The following is a 14,656-nucleotide window of genomic DNA, read 5'->3' as shown; positions in this document are numbered from 1 at the left end:
TGGTCACTACTACGTCGTAGTACGAGTAGCAATTTCACTGAGAAAACAAAAAGCCCACAAAAGAGCTCCGTACCCAAGTTCTGGGACTTGATATCTCACATTCGATCCAGTGAGATCCAGGGTATCCAAAGTAGCATTATACCAGAGGTGGCAATTTGTTCCTCACTGACGTTTCTGACACTTGGGGACTTGTGGGGGTGTCGTTGTATACATGTACATACACACTACACAATTAGCGCTGGGGCCGTTGGTTGGACCGGTCTTTGGACAAGAGGTAAATCGCGGCTACGCTACGACTAGAGGCGGTTACAAAAGGTACCGGTGCCCAGCGTTCCCACTCTTTTGTGCAGACTTTGAACTGGTCACAGCGAGAAGCTCAAAGTACACGTAGAGCTTGTACCCTGAAGATCGGGCCAGTCTTTGTTGTATTTGTCCGCCGTCGGGTATAGAGCCGATAGAGCCGGGCATCGGCTACCACGCCAAGGGACTTGACAGGTATCCCAGGGGCCGGCAAAGCTTCCAATTGGCACTCGGATGACTTGCAGAAGCCTTGAAGAGATTATAGGGGGCTGTGGGATTGAAAGCTCCGGGGCTCATACTGCACCCTGTGCAGGCAGCCACGAATGCTAGCTAGTTGGGCCAGCATCAGAGACACTACGAGTAACAGCAATTGTACAAGTCCTGCACCGTAGACGAGAATCTTGGGAGTTGCTTGTTTTAAAAAATCTTCACACCGCCGTTTTGTGCTTGGCGCGGCTAATCTCTAGACTTGCCTTTGTCTTGTTAACTTGACACAATGCGGGAGGCCCTGGAGCCCACTTTCTATCCAGGTATCTGGATAGATGGTTGCATTCCTGGCTACGTAGTCGAACTAAATCATGCAGTCCCATCCAAATAGACGAAAATCATGGCTTTTGTGATAGGTGTCCTATCACATCACAATTCCTGCGCTCCTGAGCCTCCTGGAAATCTTAAAGCGGGATGGAGCGAGAGAATCGGTGAGCATTAGGGGTAAATAAGAGACATAGTATCGTTAATATAAGATGGGGGTGGGCTTCGAACTCATCTCTACTTGCACGACTGAATCCGGTATCACTCCAACACTGCCTCTCTCTCTCTCTCTCTCTCTATCCCCTTCTCGCATTCAACTTCCTCTTCAAACCAAAGAAAACGGCCGCAGCGCAGACCACCCGCGTGAAAATGTCCGGCAACGCCACAAGCGAGCAGCTCCCGGCTGTCCCCTCAGACATTACTGCCGAATGGCTTGGCGCCAAGCTCGGCCAGAAGATCAAGTCCATTGAAAACACCCACAACATCTGGGGAACCGGCAGCAAGCTGTTCTACACCATCACGTACGAGGATGAGAGCAGCAGCAAGCCGAGACCGTCCCACGTCTGCATCAAGGGCGTCTTCGACCCCAAGATGATTGAGGACCAGCCGTGGACCGTCAGTCTGGCACAGCGAGAGTCCGACTTCTTCTCAAAGATTGCCCCTGGTCTGGAGAACATGCTGTTCCCCAAGGGCTGGTGGAGCGGCCAGAGCGAGAAGCAGGGAATCGCCATCATGGACGACCTGACCAAGGACGGCGTCGCATTCCCCCCCGAGGTCGCCTCATACTCGGTCGACCAGGTCATGAACGGTGTCCAGCAGCTGGCTGGCCTGCACGCAAAGTACTGGGGCAAGAGTCAAGACGACCACCCTTGTAAGTGAAGATTCCCATCGCCCCCCCTGCCCCTGCCCCTATCCTCTCCGCCCCCCCCTCCCCCCTCCCCCCCTCCCCGGTCTCTCCCGGTAGTTGGTGTCTTACAAGGCGACAGGGATCTGGAACAACTACGACCCGGCAATGAAGTTCATGTGCACGCCGTGGGACGATGTGGTGCGACAGCCAGGCCGGCCCCAGCTGCCCGAGTACCTCATGGACGGTACGCGGTGCAACGAGGCCCTGGATCGCTACTACGCCGAGCGAAACCCGCGGTTCCGGACGCTGCTGCACGGCGACACGCACATGGGCAACGTGTACGTGACATCCGACGGCCGCATCGGGTTCCTGGACTGGTCGGCCTTCCACTTCGGCTCGTGCTTCCACGACGTCGTCTACCACATGACGGCGATGCTGACTGTCGAGGACCGCCGCGCCCACGAGATGAAGATCCTGGACCACTACCTCGAGACGCTGCACCGCCTCGGTGGACCCAAGTTCGACCGCCACAACGACCCGGAGGTCATGACCGAGTACAAGCGCTCCTTCATGACCAACGTGATCTGGATCATCTGCCCCGAGACGCTGCAGAGCAGAGAGCGCATTGCCGTGCTGTGTGAGCGCACCGTGGCCGCCTACAACGACCACAAGGTCATTGATGTGATCCTGGACGCGCCCAAGCCGGCTGCTGCTGCCTGAGTCTGAGACGCAGGGGGGGAAGCTGGAAATCGTTAACCGAACTCCATTCGGTTCGGTGGTGTTATAATGTTATCACGAGTAGTGCTCTTTAGTACTAGCATTACAAGGAATCTATACATACCTACTGTACAGTAGCATATCTACAAGTACCTACAAGTAGTCTATATCCATACCCGAATAAACAACGCAGTAAAAGTTGTCCGAGCCCATCTTCAACACACGTGATACAATCAATGTCCAGCCAATGAATGCTCGTGATATTTTCGTCTTTAGCCGTTGAGGAGAGCAAGTTCCACAATTCTTTTCATCGGCGCGGCGCAGATCTCTTACCGCTTCTAGTCGCGGCCCTACCAGGCTGCTAGCCGAGGATTTCTTTTGCTTCTTGTATGAAACGGGCGCTGGGATGTTGCATGACAACAATAACGTAGATCCTTACTAAGAGAGCTTTTCTTGCATCTGGCTAGGTCGTTTCCGTCGTTAGTGAGCCCAACTCAGATGGAGGAGAAGGGGGTTATAGCAGTAGTTCCGCAGATAGTCGCTTACACCGTTGAATCTCCATCTATCCGTGTGCCGTGTCACTATTACAGTACGAGGTTAGTGGTAGGTCATTCCGGGCCGCGGTATCCACATGAAGCCTCGACGCGGCAGTGACTTGTAATATTTCCGTTTGCTCGTCTGTCCGTCTATGGAACGTTCTCTTGCCACTTCTTTTCGTATCACCTGGGGACCGGGTACTCTGTGGGCGAACACGCTCCGCATCGGTACGCGGACTGCTGGTACTACTCGTAAAGACAGGCATCTGCGTATAAAGTTGGCAAGCTTCGTTGACCGGAATCCTTCCGGGTCATGGGTTTGTACGGCGTTACCCCTATATTAGATGAACTAGACAGCTCCGCAGAACTACTCTGGATTCCGAATAGTTTGCATTGCCAGCTAGAAGCATAACGCAGCGTTACATCTGGGACTGTCTAGCTGCAGTGGTATTATGGAGAGGTGCATACTCGATTCCATACTTGTAGTAAAGGGGCACTCGCGGCATATGGAGCGGCCTTATACTAGCATATGCTGATGCCTTACTGCTTATTATACCTACTGCCCTTTGTTCTTCGTATGCAGAAAAAGACACGGCTCTCTAGTTACCTACAAGTAGTCATCTAGTAGTCATCTAGTAGCATTTAGCACTGTTTTGAATTGAAAGAAGATGCTTGGGAAAAAAAAAAGCTCAGCGGGGAAAAGAGTCCGTACAGTACTTGTATATACGCCCGCGGGCCAGCCCCCCAGACATAACATCCCGCCTCTTTCACCCCATAAGATATAGGCTGACAGGGTTCGACATGACCAAGGTTTTGTCGGTTGTTGGTCTGCAGCTTTTTCTCTAATGGGATCATCACTCGTCTCGCTTTTAAAATTGCCTCCCCCTGCTCGGAGAACACAAGTTCCAAGGCGACGGTCTGGGTGGTTCCACGGGGTAAGGAACCCCTTTGCCAAGCTTCTTCATATAGAGACGGCTTCGTGCCCTCTTATTTCATCTGGCAATAGAAGGCGATCTTGCGTCGTTGCGTTGACACTTTCAGGGTTTTTCAAAAGTGTTACGCAACAGCAGCCATGGCGAAGGATCTGACGACGACCGTGTTCGAACCCATCCAGCCCGAGGGCCTGGCGCTCGCTTTGATGGTGACGACGATTGTGTTTACTATTTTATCTACACTTGTAGTGGGCCTACGTTTTTATGCTCGCATTTCGCTTGGCTTGTTCTCCATTGAGGACTGGTTGATGCTTGCTGGATGGGTTAGTAAACAATCATTCTCATAGTCACATTCTCAACGTCAACTACACCCCGATGTGCGCTTTTTCTAACCACTGATCTTCCATGTCTAGCTTATCAACCTTGGCCACAACGCTGCAGTCATTGTTCTCTCATATAGTGGCATTGGATCGCCCGACGATGTCATCACGGTCGGCATGCAGTTCCACATGGGACTGTGGACAATCATCTGGCAGTTCCTCTATGTGCTGGACGGCGCTCTCATCAAGTCTAGCATTATCTGGACGCTGCTCCGACTCGCCAAGGGCCTGAACAAGAACTACACGCGCATTCTATGGGTTCTGTTTGGCTTTGCCTGGATCACATGGCAAATCTCGTGGCCAGTCGCAATCTTCCAGTGCAAGCCGGTCGCCGCCGCATGGGGTGAGCCGGGAGACTGTACCTCTGGTCAGACAGTCATCTTGAACGTGTCATACTTTGTTTCCGCCGCCAACATCTTCACCGATATCTCTACCTCGCTTGTGCCCGCCTTCTTGCTTCGCCACGTCCAGATCCCCCCCGAGATTGAAGCTGGTCACCATTGGTATTCTGTCGCTGGGTGTTCTCGCATCTGTAGCAACCACCATCCGTATTACTTACACTTGGGCCTACACTACGCCTCACAACAGATATTGTAAGTGCCATTTTCCCTTTTGCGGCCCTTTGACAGGATGGATGCTAACGGACCAATGTTTAGTCCAGATTGGCAAGATTGTCTTGTTGACCGTGCTCGAGTGTGACCTGGGTATCATCGCTGGTTCGATGCCCATGCTGCGTACTCTCCTGCGTGTTGTCGCTCCCGGACTTGCTGCCACAGATGGCGGAACACCCGGTCAATCCCGCGACATCAACCTCAAGACGATTGGTTCCACTGGACGACGCACTCACATGAAGCTAACAAATGCTGGAGAGTCAAAAAACTATGACAAGGACTACCACTTCCAAGACCGGGAAGGAAGCGATGACAACGAGTCGAGCCGCCACATCATCCACGTTACTCGCAAGATCGAGCAGGACAGCGTTTCTGACCGGGGCGTCATGGATGACCACTACCAAGTCGTCGTCACAAGCAGCGACGGCCAGGGCGTAAGCTACGGCGGTGATAGATTTCACTAAAGGGCTTATTTGCGAAATCATGAGGATCGGGATAAAAACGTGCTGGACTCGCTTTACTTTTATTTGTTTTCTCACACCAACACCACGTGTCTATTTACATCAGTATTTTAATCAATAGTCTTATAGGATTGCTAGGGCCTCAGGGCTAAGAAAAACCCGGAGTTTAGGAGGCTTTCAGTGCTCTTTACGACATCGAGAGAATTGAATTCTCTGAGATGGTATATTGGCAGATAAAAATAGATTTTGCTTTTGACTATCACAAATGTCTTGGAACTGATAACTTGGTGTGAACCTGTCGCGAGTGATGGATGATACTCCGACGCAAATGAATCGCTACGATCTGCTATCCTCTTAAGCCAAACAGGGCAAACGATTAGGCTATAATCACTATTGTAGAGATTCCCTATTAGTATAACGGACAGTTGCACTTGTGAGAATTCAGCCCGTTATGAGGGACCTAGTAACATGAGTTTGCCCCCTGACACAGATGCGAATCCCCCCTTTTTGCAAGAAGATGAAGCAGCCGTTGTAGGGCATTCTCCGCGGCATTGATATTCGGCAATTCATGTAAGTATTTGAAGCTGAACAATGTTACATCCGGAGAAATGAATGCTGATCATGAGAGGTACCAATGTCAACGTCCTACTGCATTTTATCCTTTTAATTAGTTGAACTGTGTATTCGTATGAGGTGTTACTCAATTTGCTAAACCAGGGTTGCTAATTAGTTAATTCAGGATCTCTCCTAGTTTGGTTACTTGGAGAATATACTGGCAGCTTCAGTCTCTCGTGTGAATCAGTATTTTTACATGTTCTGCGATGAATCATTATGACTCATGGCTTTTAAGCTATGCCGGAAACTGTTTTCCAATCACTTGATGTTATGATAAGATTGTTATAATATCTGGAATACCTATAGTGTCATTTCGCCATTTAGAAGATCTCATTAGAACGGAAATTAAGAGCGGAGCTAGACTTCACCGCTATTAGACTCTTCCTTGACTATAGTTGAATGCGGTCAGGTCATATCAAGAAGATGTTGGCGTACAGCATAAGAGTCTGAATATGTTGATTAATGATGGAGATTATGAAGGCAACGGCACTACCTTTATGAATACACCATCTTATTTCATGTTTCCAGCCATTCGAGAGCTCGATTGAGAGAGTTCGGTCTAATCTAGATATATTTTGGCGGTACTATACGAGAAGCATGGGTCTTCTTGCTTTTCCGTTATACATTTCCGGTTTAGCGGAACCAAGAAGTCATTTTATAGACATGTGCAATAAAACAAAAGCTCAAGTGGCCTATGAGCATTAGTATGCTTACAAAAGTATGTTTTCGAAGATTGAAACGGTGAGCTACAGTGAACGAGAGCACTATGTAACTTCAAGTACCTCTTGGATGTTGTACGGATGCCCAAGCCACCGATTCCCAGAGTCTCATTTTCTCTCTGTCGGAAAAACTGCTGCTTGTTCAGTCTTTGTCGTCGGGTGAGATATTGTAAAACTCAACACATATTTGGAATACTCTCTTCCCCATGTCACACACGATTCTGCTACAACCCTGATGTTTGTGGCCGCTTATGGCTCTGTTCCAAACGTCGAGGAGTTGAAGCGCAAGTGCCTGTATTGGAATTATTCGAATTGTATCTGCGAATCGAGGTAACCCTGGTACAATGGCATGGCATCTGAACAATCCCCGTAAGCCAAGAAAGACGATCTTCGAGTTCGTTGATACCCTACCCTCGTCAAGGTCGTCAAACAAAGCCAATACTATCCTTAATGAAACTGCGGGACTGTTTGAGAACTAATGCGATATTCGGTGTTCTGGAAGAACATTAGCACGAACTATAAACATCTTGATCCGCTCGACATGTAATGCTCGGTACATTGTATAAACCGTCACCGCGTTTCATAGGTGAAACGGATAAGGTTACGCATGTTTCGGAGAATAGGCTCAAAACACCCAGCCACAGCGTAACTTCGTGCTGCGGAGCCGGACGGTAAGTTGTAACAGGCCAAAGGATTGAGCGATTTAGGCTTTCGTAAATATCGCAGAGTCTCATACGTAGACATGGTTCGCAGGTTTGGTCGACGCTGGGATGCTGTCAGGATGCTGTCGGGATGCTCTGTCGGGTGGCAGTTTACCCGTTTATGGAAGAGGTCGTTACAATGCGACTCATTGGGTTTCATGTTGCATCTCGTTTAAATTTTCATTGCGAAATCTACATAGTATGAGTTCTAGAAGCCTCACATCGCTTAGAGAGCGAACGCTGATCTTCAAGATTAAGCCGGCCCCGCTTCTCTTTAGGCCTGGTTACATCGTCTGGGATCTTGCAAGTTCAATTATACTGTAATGTTTGACGAAGGCTTCATTTGCGCTTAATGAGATGCTGCGTTGTGGATACTCAGTATACTGAGCATGTGTAGTAGTAGGCGCGAAGTGAAGGCCTACTTGCCTGACGAGACCTTTTGAACCAATTCACCAATGTCGTCAAGATATGCTTTGTCATTGCCAGCGCTATACAATGTCGGGTGCAAGAAATATGGCCAGTCTTTTGGAACAGTGGCGAGGCGAGCAATGAGGTGTTTTCTTTTCTTTTGTTGTTTGGGATGCAAACTTGGAGATATTCCACCGGGATCTGCTGTTATAAAGTCAAACACCAGCTTCACTTCAGTAGAGTGCGGCCACTGCATCAATGGTCTGATCAGAAAATCGAAAACCAAAAGTCCGCGACTATATCATATCCATGGCTATCTGACTATAAACGCCTTTGTGCGTGGAGATCAGTGTTGAAATTGGAGGTAGCGCAGCTGCTGATTGCTGATCTGCGATACTGGTGAATAGTAAGTAGCTCTCTGGATACACCTGGCATCCAATTGCACAACAAACGGCGTTCTATAATTGCCTGCTAACTATCATGGGAAATGAAGCAAAAATAAAACGGATAGCAAAAGATGAATCAATCTGCGGTCGAAGCAATCCGATGGCTTTCTACGTGTAAGCCACCACTAGTGGTCGGTCGGGCGCCTGCGAATATTCGAAGCGGCGAAAGTAACATACATTGACGTTAACAGCGTCATGGTAACGCTGGTATTCTACTCCTGCAGGCGAAGCTCTATATACGCAGTTTCTGTTACACTTTATCCATGCAAGTTGAGCTCAGACTTTGCATGCCTTAAAAATTGGCATTTTGATGCTGCTACTGTTTGGGTGATGAGGAGCAAGACTACGCCTCCACTCAGATTGGGATTAGGGTTTAGTATTGAGTGAGTTGAGTTGGCCAGTCTCACAATGTGTGGAGGCGGAGTACGCCACGAGGGTCTCGCTGATGCGCAATAGTAAGCAAGCTCTGTCGGCAATTGAGGCATTCTACAGAGTGTAACGAAGCATTCACGTCTCGATATGTTGTACATGCCGTACAAAGGTAAAAGGTACCTACATAACATGACGCACACACTCAAAACACCGGTATGGAGCACTGGGAGGCAGCCTGGCTGTGGGACCCGGCGGGTAAGGCTAGATAGAGCACGCACATAACCGCAGCTCGGGCGAGATTTGCATGCTGACGGCATATTGCCATGCAGGTGCAGATTGATTCACGCATTTGGTGCCCCGGCCCGAACTTGCGTGCTCGGGTGTACAAGCACCTGTGCTCTGCTGTCAGGCCAGGAGCATGTTTCAAACAGCACTCCGTACATGCGTTGGATTACGATTACGAAATAAAAGCGGCTCTGGAATTGCATTGTGTCTCACGGGGGAAAGCGCGGGAATTCGAATACAGTAATACCGAGTATTGGCGGCGTCGACAAATAGGAACAGCATAACGGACGGGCGATGGCACAATCCGGCGAAGCCATGAGGGGACACAATGCAACCGGCTAAGACGAGAAAAGCCAAGTTGGCCAACAGGATCCAACGCTGGCTGAAGATTGATTACCGATCCTCTCGCACCAGAAACAGGCAGAAATGCGCCCCAGAGGGAACAGAACAGGCGGCCCACTCGGACCTAGGGCTGTGTCTCTCTCTTGTCTCTTGTGGCTGGCTCCATGCGATGACTCTAAACTCGCAGCCAGCCAATAGACGCCGCTTTGGGACTCGTGCTAGTTGCAGCCCGTCATTGCAAACAGTACAAGTCCGAGTCTGCAAAAGTTGCAGCCACCGGCGAGTACCGGGCTCTCTTGGCCTCCAAGTTTTGAAGTAGCCGTTCTGGCAACGCCCGAGCACGGAGGAGCAAATCTAGATTTCCAAAGTTCCTGCCCCTCTCCCATCTGGAAGGGTTCCCACTCCACACATTGCAAACACCCCTCGTGATCATCAGCGCCGGCATCCAACAAGACCTACTGTCGACATACATAAGGCCTGCAGAGACTGCAGAGACTGCAGAGAAACCTGCTGCGGCCCGCAATCTGACCAGCCGATAACCGGGCATCACGGAGCCTTCCTGGCACGGAACCAGCCGCAGAACGTTCCAGCACATCATAAATAGGTACATGGAGTTGCTACATAACAAGCGTCGTCTCTCGTTCTCCTCGTCTCCTCGCTCCGGCACTCTCGCCAACCACTCCCGCAACCACGCCAGCAACCCTCGCTCTTTGAATCCGGCAACCATGGGTGGCCTCCCAGCAGACAGTTTCGCCTCGTCGGTTCCGCGCACAGCGGTTCACCCGACCGGCACGCCGACGCCTCCTCCCGAGGCCATGTCCGAGCCGTATCATGGATATTCGTTTCCCCACGACAGGCTGAAGCGCCGCCTGACACGGGCGAACAAGACGCCGCTGGTCCTTGTCTCGTGCGGCAGCTTTTCGCCGCCAACCTCGCTGCACATGTCCATGTTTTCGGTTGCCGGGAGTTATGTAGACCACACCGGCTATGAACTGGTCGGCAGCTACATGAGCCCGTGCAGCGATACGTACGGCAAGAGTTCGCTGGTCCCGGCGCACCATCGCATCAACATGTAAGTCCAAGACTCAGAAACTGCAAAACAGCGCTCTTGCTAACGAGTTGTCGCGGATTGCCAGGTGCCGACTTGCTATTGAGCAAACCAACAGCAACGCCATGATCGACGACTGGGAGACTTTGCGCCGGGATGAAGACGGCCATCCCGTCTACACCCGCACCGCCGACGTCCTCAAGAGACTCGACGAGCAGCTAAACGATGTCCTCGGCGGCATCCAGACCGTTGATGGCACGTTTGTAAGAGCTCGAGTGATGCTGCTGATCGGCGCCGACTTGGCCCTCACCATGAGCGACCCCAAGGTGTGGGCGCCCGCCGACATTGACGTGCTCTTGGGCTACTATGGCGCCTTTATTGTCGAGAGGCCTGCCCTCTGCGATATCCGGGAGGCCATCCAGCCGCTGAAGAAATACAACGACAACATCATGGTGGTGCCGTCCTTCCAGAACGACGTCTCGTCGACCAAGGCCCGCGCCCAGATCCGCAACGGCGAAGTCGCACAGGACCTCCCTCGATCAGTGTACGATTACATCAAGCTGCATCACTTGTACCAGAGTGCGCCGCCCAAGGAGAGGCGTTCCATTGACAAGACGGGAAAATCCGATCTGGACATGGTAGCACCGCGTTTGCCTGTCGCAACGCACAGGTGACACCAGTGATGCCTTGAACAATATTGTGACATTATCGCATAACATCAGAGCGTTGAGGCAGCGTGCTCATCCATAAACTGGATGCAGCAAGTATACCCGCCGAGGCCTTGTACCATTTTCACCAGCGCCAGTCAAGCGATGATAGATGCTAGATCGCAGTATCATATTACATCTTTTCTTTTTGTTTCTTTTTTTTCGTCAAGGGTATCTTGGAGTTTGGATTTATTCTTTTTGTACTTTTGATATCACGCAGGCATTTTATGAGCTATGCCAGTGCTCTGCTTGCCATGTGTTTGCGCCACAATCCTCTTATCATCAAAGGAAATGGGCAGCCGCATTGGCATCATCATCCACCTAGATGGATTGCATTTTACAAAGAGCTACGAGGTGGAATCGGAACGAGGCTCAATAATGAAGTTGATGGAAATGGGCTTTTGGGTAGACGCTTTGACATGAATACAGATAGCAAAACAGCCATGGAAGGGATCACGCGACAGGGTTGATGACTAGAAAGATTTCTGACATCTGCGAAAAGAGCGAGATGAACGGACATGAGGGAACGCTATTATTTTAGAGTTTTCGAGACTGATGCGATTCTTGGGAGGGACGCTTTCATGATTTTAGGCTTAGAAGCTGCATGTTTTCTTTTTTTCTGTAGCCATGAAACTGGGCTGGGCTGGGCGTCTCGTCTCGTATCGCCCTTTGCCCGTGTACTAGTAGTACTACGTCACTAAAAGACTACGGGCCAAGGGAATGTCGGATATACGGATTGCCCAAGCAAAGCCTCTACTGATCTCTCTTTCCTTGTTCTTTTTCGTTTTATCTCATGAAACTTGCGAATACTAACTGATTTCGCTAAAAATCCGCCAGGTAAATGATCCAGGGCGGACCTCAACGTATTTTCGGATCTCTTTGCAGATTCAACATCCCCCTCATCTGTCTCCGGACATCTTTCGGCTTTCGGTGTCCCGAGAGACGATAAGTCCGGGGCCAATGAGGGACAAATGAGCGATGTCGCATTGCCTAGAAAAACTCAAGACAGGGTAATTTGCGAGTGAGAAATATGATTTGCATCGTCTGTGGAGAGTTAGGGCTAGGAGGGTATTTTGACTGCAGTTCTTCGTAGTTGTTCATGGTGTTGCTTGAGTTTAGAAGTGGCTGCGAAGGGGCAGCCAAAGGATAAAAACTGCAAATGGAAATACGCACATCAATAAAGGTAAGAATACTGATGTATAATTGAATCTATTGGCAGGAAAAGTAATAGAAATAAAGGCATCGGAAAACTAGGTTTAACAACCTCGTCATCTAATTATTATCGTTATTACATCTATTACGCCCACACGGACATTTCATACCCCTTCTTTCCTCCTTCTCTATGGTAGGATGCCTGAAATCGCCGTTTTATCATTTTGGCGCTCTTTCTTTTTCGTCCTCTTTTCCTTGTTCACTCAGGCTACTGATTCCCTACATGTGGTTTAATCCATTCATCATGTTGCCATATGTAAAGGGGTGAACTACCGTCTCACGCGTACGAAGCAGTGATATTATCCTTCCGGGCCATCCTAAATCGCGTAATTTTATCTGATCTGAATTATATTCAAGAACTTCCGTACCGTGAACTCTTGCAGTTCTTCTCCACATGACAATGATGTCGCATGGAATTTCCCACTCCCAAGTGCTTTCCCACTGGATAATACTGCCTTCTTTGTCGTGTATGTAGGTGAAAATACCACCGTACCATGCCTGTGCGTTATATATCTCCATAATCTCCAGCCTGGGCATATGGCACGCGGCTCTGGCGGCCGCCATCAACAGGGTTGGAAGGCGGCCCGAGTTAGGCTGGATGACGGAAGCAGTCAACATGAGCGAAGTAAGTTTGGCCCATCCGAGCTTTTATCTGGAGGCCGAGTTATCTGGGGTGTCACAAAATCTGTGAAAAAGTCCAGGGCGTCGATGATGAAGGACATTGCTAGCGCCTCTGGCTCCTTGTCTTGGCTGATGTCTGCCGCCAGTCGACCCAGATCATGGCGGTCGGGCCCTCTTCTTGGTAGTATGTTGTTGCGATTATATAATGACACGTCATCTTCAAGCACTTGCAGGCGCCTAATCGAAGATGGCATCGCGTTTAGAATGTCTTGTATAGGTTGGGCATTCTCGTCTTCTGACCACCCGTGCCATCCCTCCTGCAGAAAACCATCGCTTGATGGCTGGAATGTAATGAACTCAAGCCTGGGTAGTGCTTTGACCAAACGTCCCATGTGTCGTCCAAAGAAGCTGCTGTGCATCTGTCGACGTACTGTAAGGTCTGTGATCAATTTGACCGTAGGAAATGGCGCTTCTAGTACGCCTGGAGCCTTACCAGGAACGTAGAAGCTTCTCAACATCCTTCGATGGATTACCTCTTCTCTGGGCAATCCACGTACTTGGCGGACGGGCAATTTTTCGTACATGGCATTTAGCGTATCGCTATCCTCTGTAACGTCAACATTTTGTAATTGTTTTGGTACGGTATCTTTCATGGAATCGGGAGTATCAAAGCCCGAGAAGGCGCTCAGCTCTAAAACAATGCCTGGCTGGCCTACTTGTCTTAATTCCCATTCCGAAAGCCACTGAAATAAACAATAAATTGTGTATGCGAATTTGATGTGGTCATTTCGGGAGTCAACGTCTATCGTGCTCATGCTAGAGCAGGGACACCTCTTGAACCGGAACCATATAAACTGAACGAATAGTCGACGTCGGTCGGTAACAATATCCCTAAACTTTTCCATACGATCTAGCGATAGCTTGAGGCGCTTGAAGATGTAAGGCTCAAGAATTCGGTTCCATTCCTTGAAGACCAAGGCATACGAGGCTGCTTTCCCACCATGTAACAAGTCCTCTAAAGCCCCCAATATCATCTCTCTCAATTCTGTAGGCAGATCTGACCAGCCGACTTTTGACGGCTGCTGTACCGGACTTCGTTTGCGCTTTTGGCCTCGACATCTTCCTCGACTTCTCCCGCACGCCATGGCCACTTTTCCTGGTAGTTGTTTGGATTAGAAGATAAGAGACACAATCAAGTACAACTTTTTGATAGAAAACGATCTGGGTCGACGGTTTGTTGAAAAGATCGAATATATGGACGACTGAACGTAAGGCATGGTAAAAATGGCGATGAAGCCACGTAGCAACATCGACATTCGCGTGAATTTTATTGGGAAAGTTTCCAGCCATCAAGGCCACACGTGACTGGGGGTCTGTGAATGGGCTTCAAAGGCCAAATGTACAATTGGGAAAGTACTTGTAATTAAAGTTTATAGAAATTGAACTAGGTGCCTACCTATCTATAATTGCATTATTGGTAGCACAGGATACACTTTTACATGTGCATGTGAATCAAGCCTCAACCCTCTCAGCTAGGTAGATACTCACATCGAAACCAGTACATGTATATCTGTACATGTATAGATATGGTCGTACAAACTCTTACTTTACAGACAAGGTCGGTTCAATTTACTGGGCACTATCAGGAGACTTGTATATGCACATTCTATACCTATTGCTTCAACTTCTTTCTGCCAGTGATCGACTTATTACGTTATATTTAGTGTCTTTTCGCATCATGTAAGCCACATGAACAAGAAATTATGTGGAAAAGCACCTGAACACGCAAAGATTCTTCCACTCCATATGGCTGTGCTGGCTTCAAGCCACGTCGGATAAATCTCCACTTGCATTACACGAAAACT

General features: G+C 49.3%; 5 protein-coding genes across 5 annotated transcripts; 4 read left to right on the top strand and 1 right to left on the bottom strand.

The window, feature by feature from the left end:
* The first annotated feature begins 771 nt into the window (after nucleotides 1-771).
* On the top strand, nucleotides 772-2,736 carry TrAtP1_010186 (uncharacterized protein). Its single transcript, XM_014089885.2, has 2 exons — nucleotides 772-1,702; nucleotides 1,818-2,736. The coding sequence occupies exons 1-2, from the start codon at nucleotides 1,201-1,203 to the stop codon at nucleotides 2,396-2,398; spliced, it is 1,083 nt and encodes a 360-aa protein (XP_013945360.1). The 5' UTR covers nucleotides 772-1,200; the 3' UTR covers nucleotides 2,399-2,736.
* Nucleotides 2,737-4,003: 1,267 nt separating this feature from the next.
* On the top strand, nucleotides 4,004-4,942 carry TrAtP1_010185 (uncharacterized protein; the record flags this gene model as incomplete). Its single annotated transcript, XM_014089886.2, has 3 exons — nucleotides 4,004-4,186; nucleotides 4,277-4,836; nucleotides 4,900-4,942. 3 exons carry the CDS (start codon nucleotides 4,004-4,006, stop codon nucleotides 4,940-4,942), a joined length of 786 nt encoding a protein of 261 aa, XP_013945361.2.
* Nucleotides 4,943-4,964: 22 nt separating this feature from the next.
* Nucleotides 4,965-5,318, top strand: TrAtP1_010184 (uncharacterized protein; the record flags this gene model as incomplete). The annotated part of the gene is made up of 1 exon (XM_066114597.1): nucleotides 4,965-5,318. One exon carries the CDS (start codon nucleotides 4,965-4,967, stop codon nucleotides 5,316-5,318), a length of 354 nt encoding a protein of 117 aa, XP_065970693.1.
* A 4,493-nt stretch (nucleotides 5,319-9,811) lies between these two features.
* Nucleotides 9,812-10,925, top strand: TrAtP1_010183 (uncharacterized protein; the record flags this gene model as incomplete). Its single annotated transcript, XM_014089887.2, has 2 exons — nucleotides 9,812-10,275; nucleotides 10,340-10,925. 2 exons carry the CDS (start codon nucleotides 9,812-9,814, stop codon nucleotides 10,923-10,925), a joined length of 1,050 nt encoding a protein of 349 aa, XP_013945362.2.
* Nucleotides 10,926-12,301: 1,376 nt separating this feature from the next.
* TrAtP1_010182 (uncharacterized protein) lies at nucleotides 12,302-14,069 on the bottom strand. The gene has a single exon (XM_014089888.2). It carries the CDS (start codon nucleotides 13,934-13,936, stop codon nucleotides 12,782-12,784), a length of 1,155 nt encoding a protein of 384 aa, XP_013945363.1. The 5' UTR covers nucleotides 13,937-14,069; the 3' UTR covers nucleotides 12,302-12,781.
* Nucleotides 14,070-14,656: the final 587 nt, after the last annotated feature.

This window comes from Trichoderma atroviride, chromosome 5 (genome assembly GCF_020647795.1).
Source record: "Trichoderma atroviride chromosome 5, complete sequence".
Lineage (NCBI taxonomy): Eukaryota > Fungi > Ascomycota > Sordariomycetes > Hypocreales > Hypocreaceae > Trichoderma > Trichoderma atroviride.
This window is presented reverse-complemented; position numbering and strand designations above follow the sequence as displayed.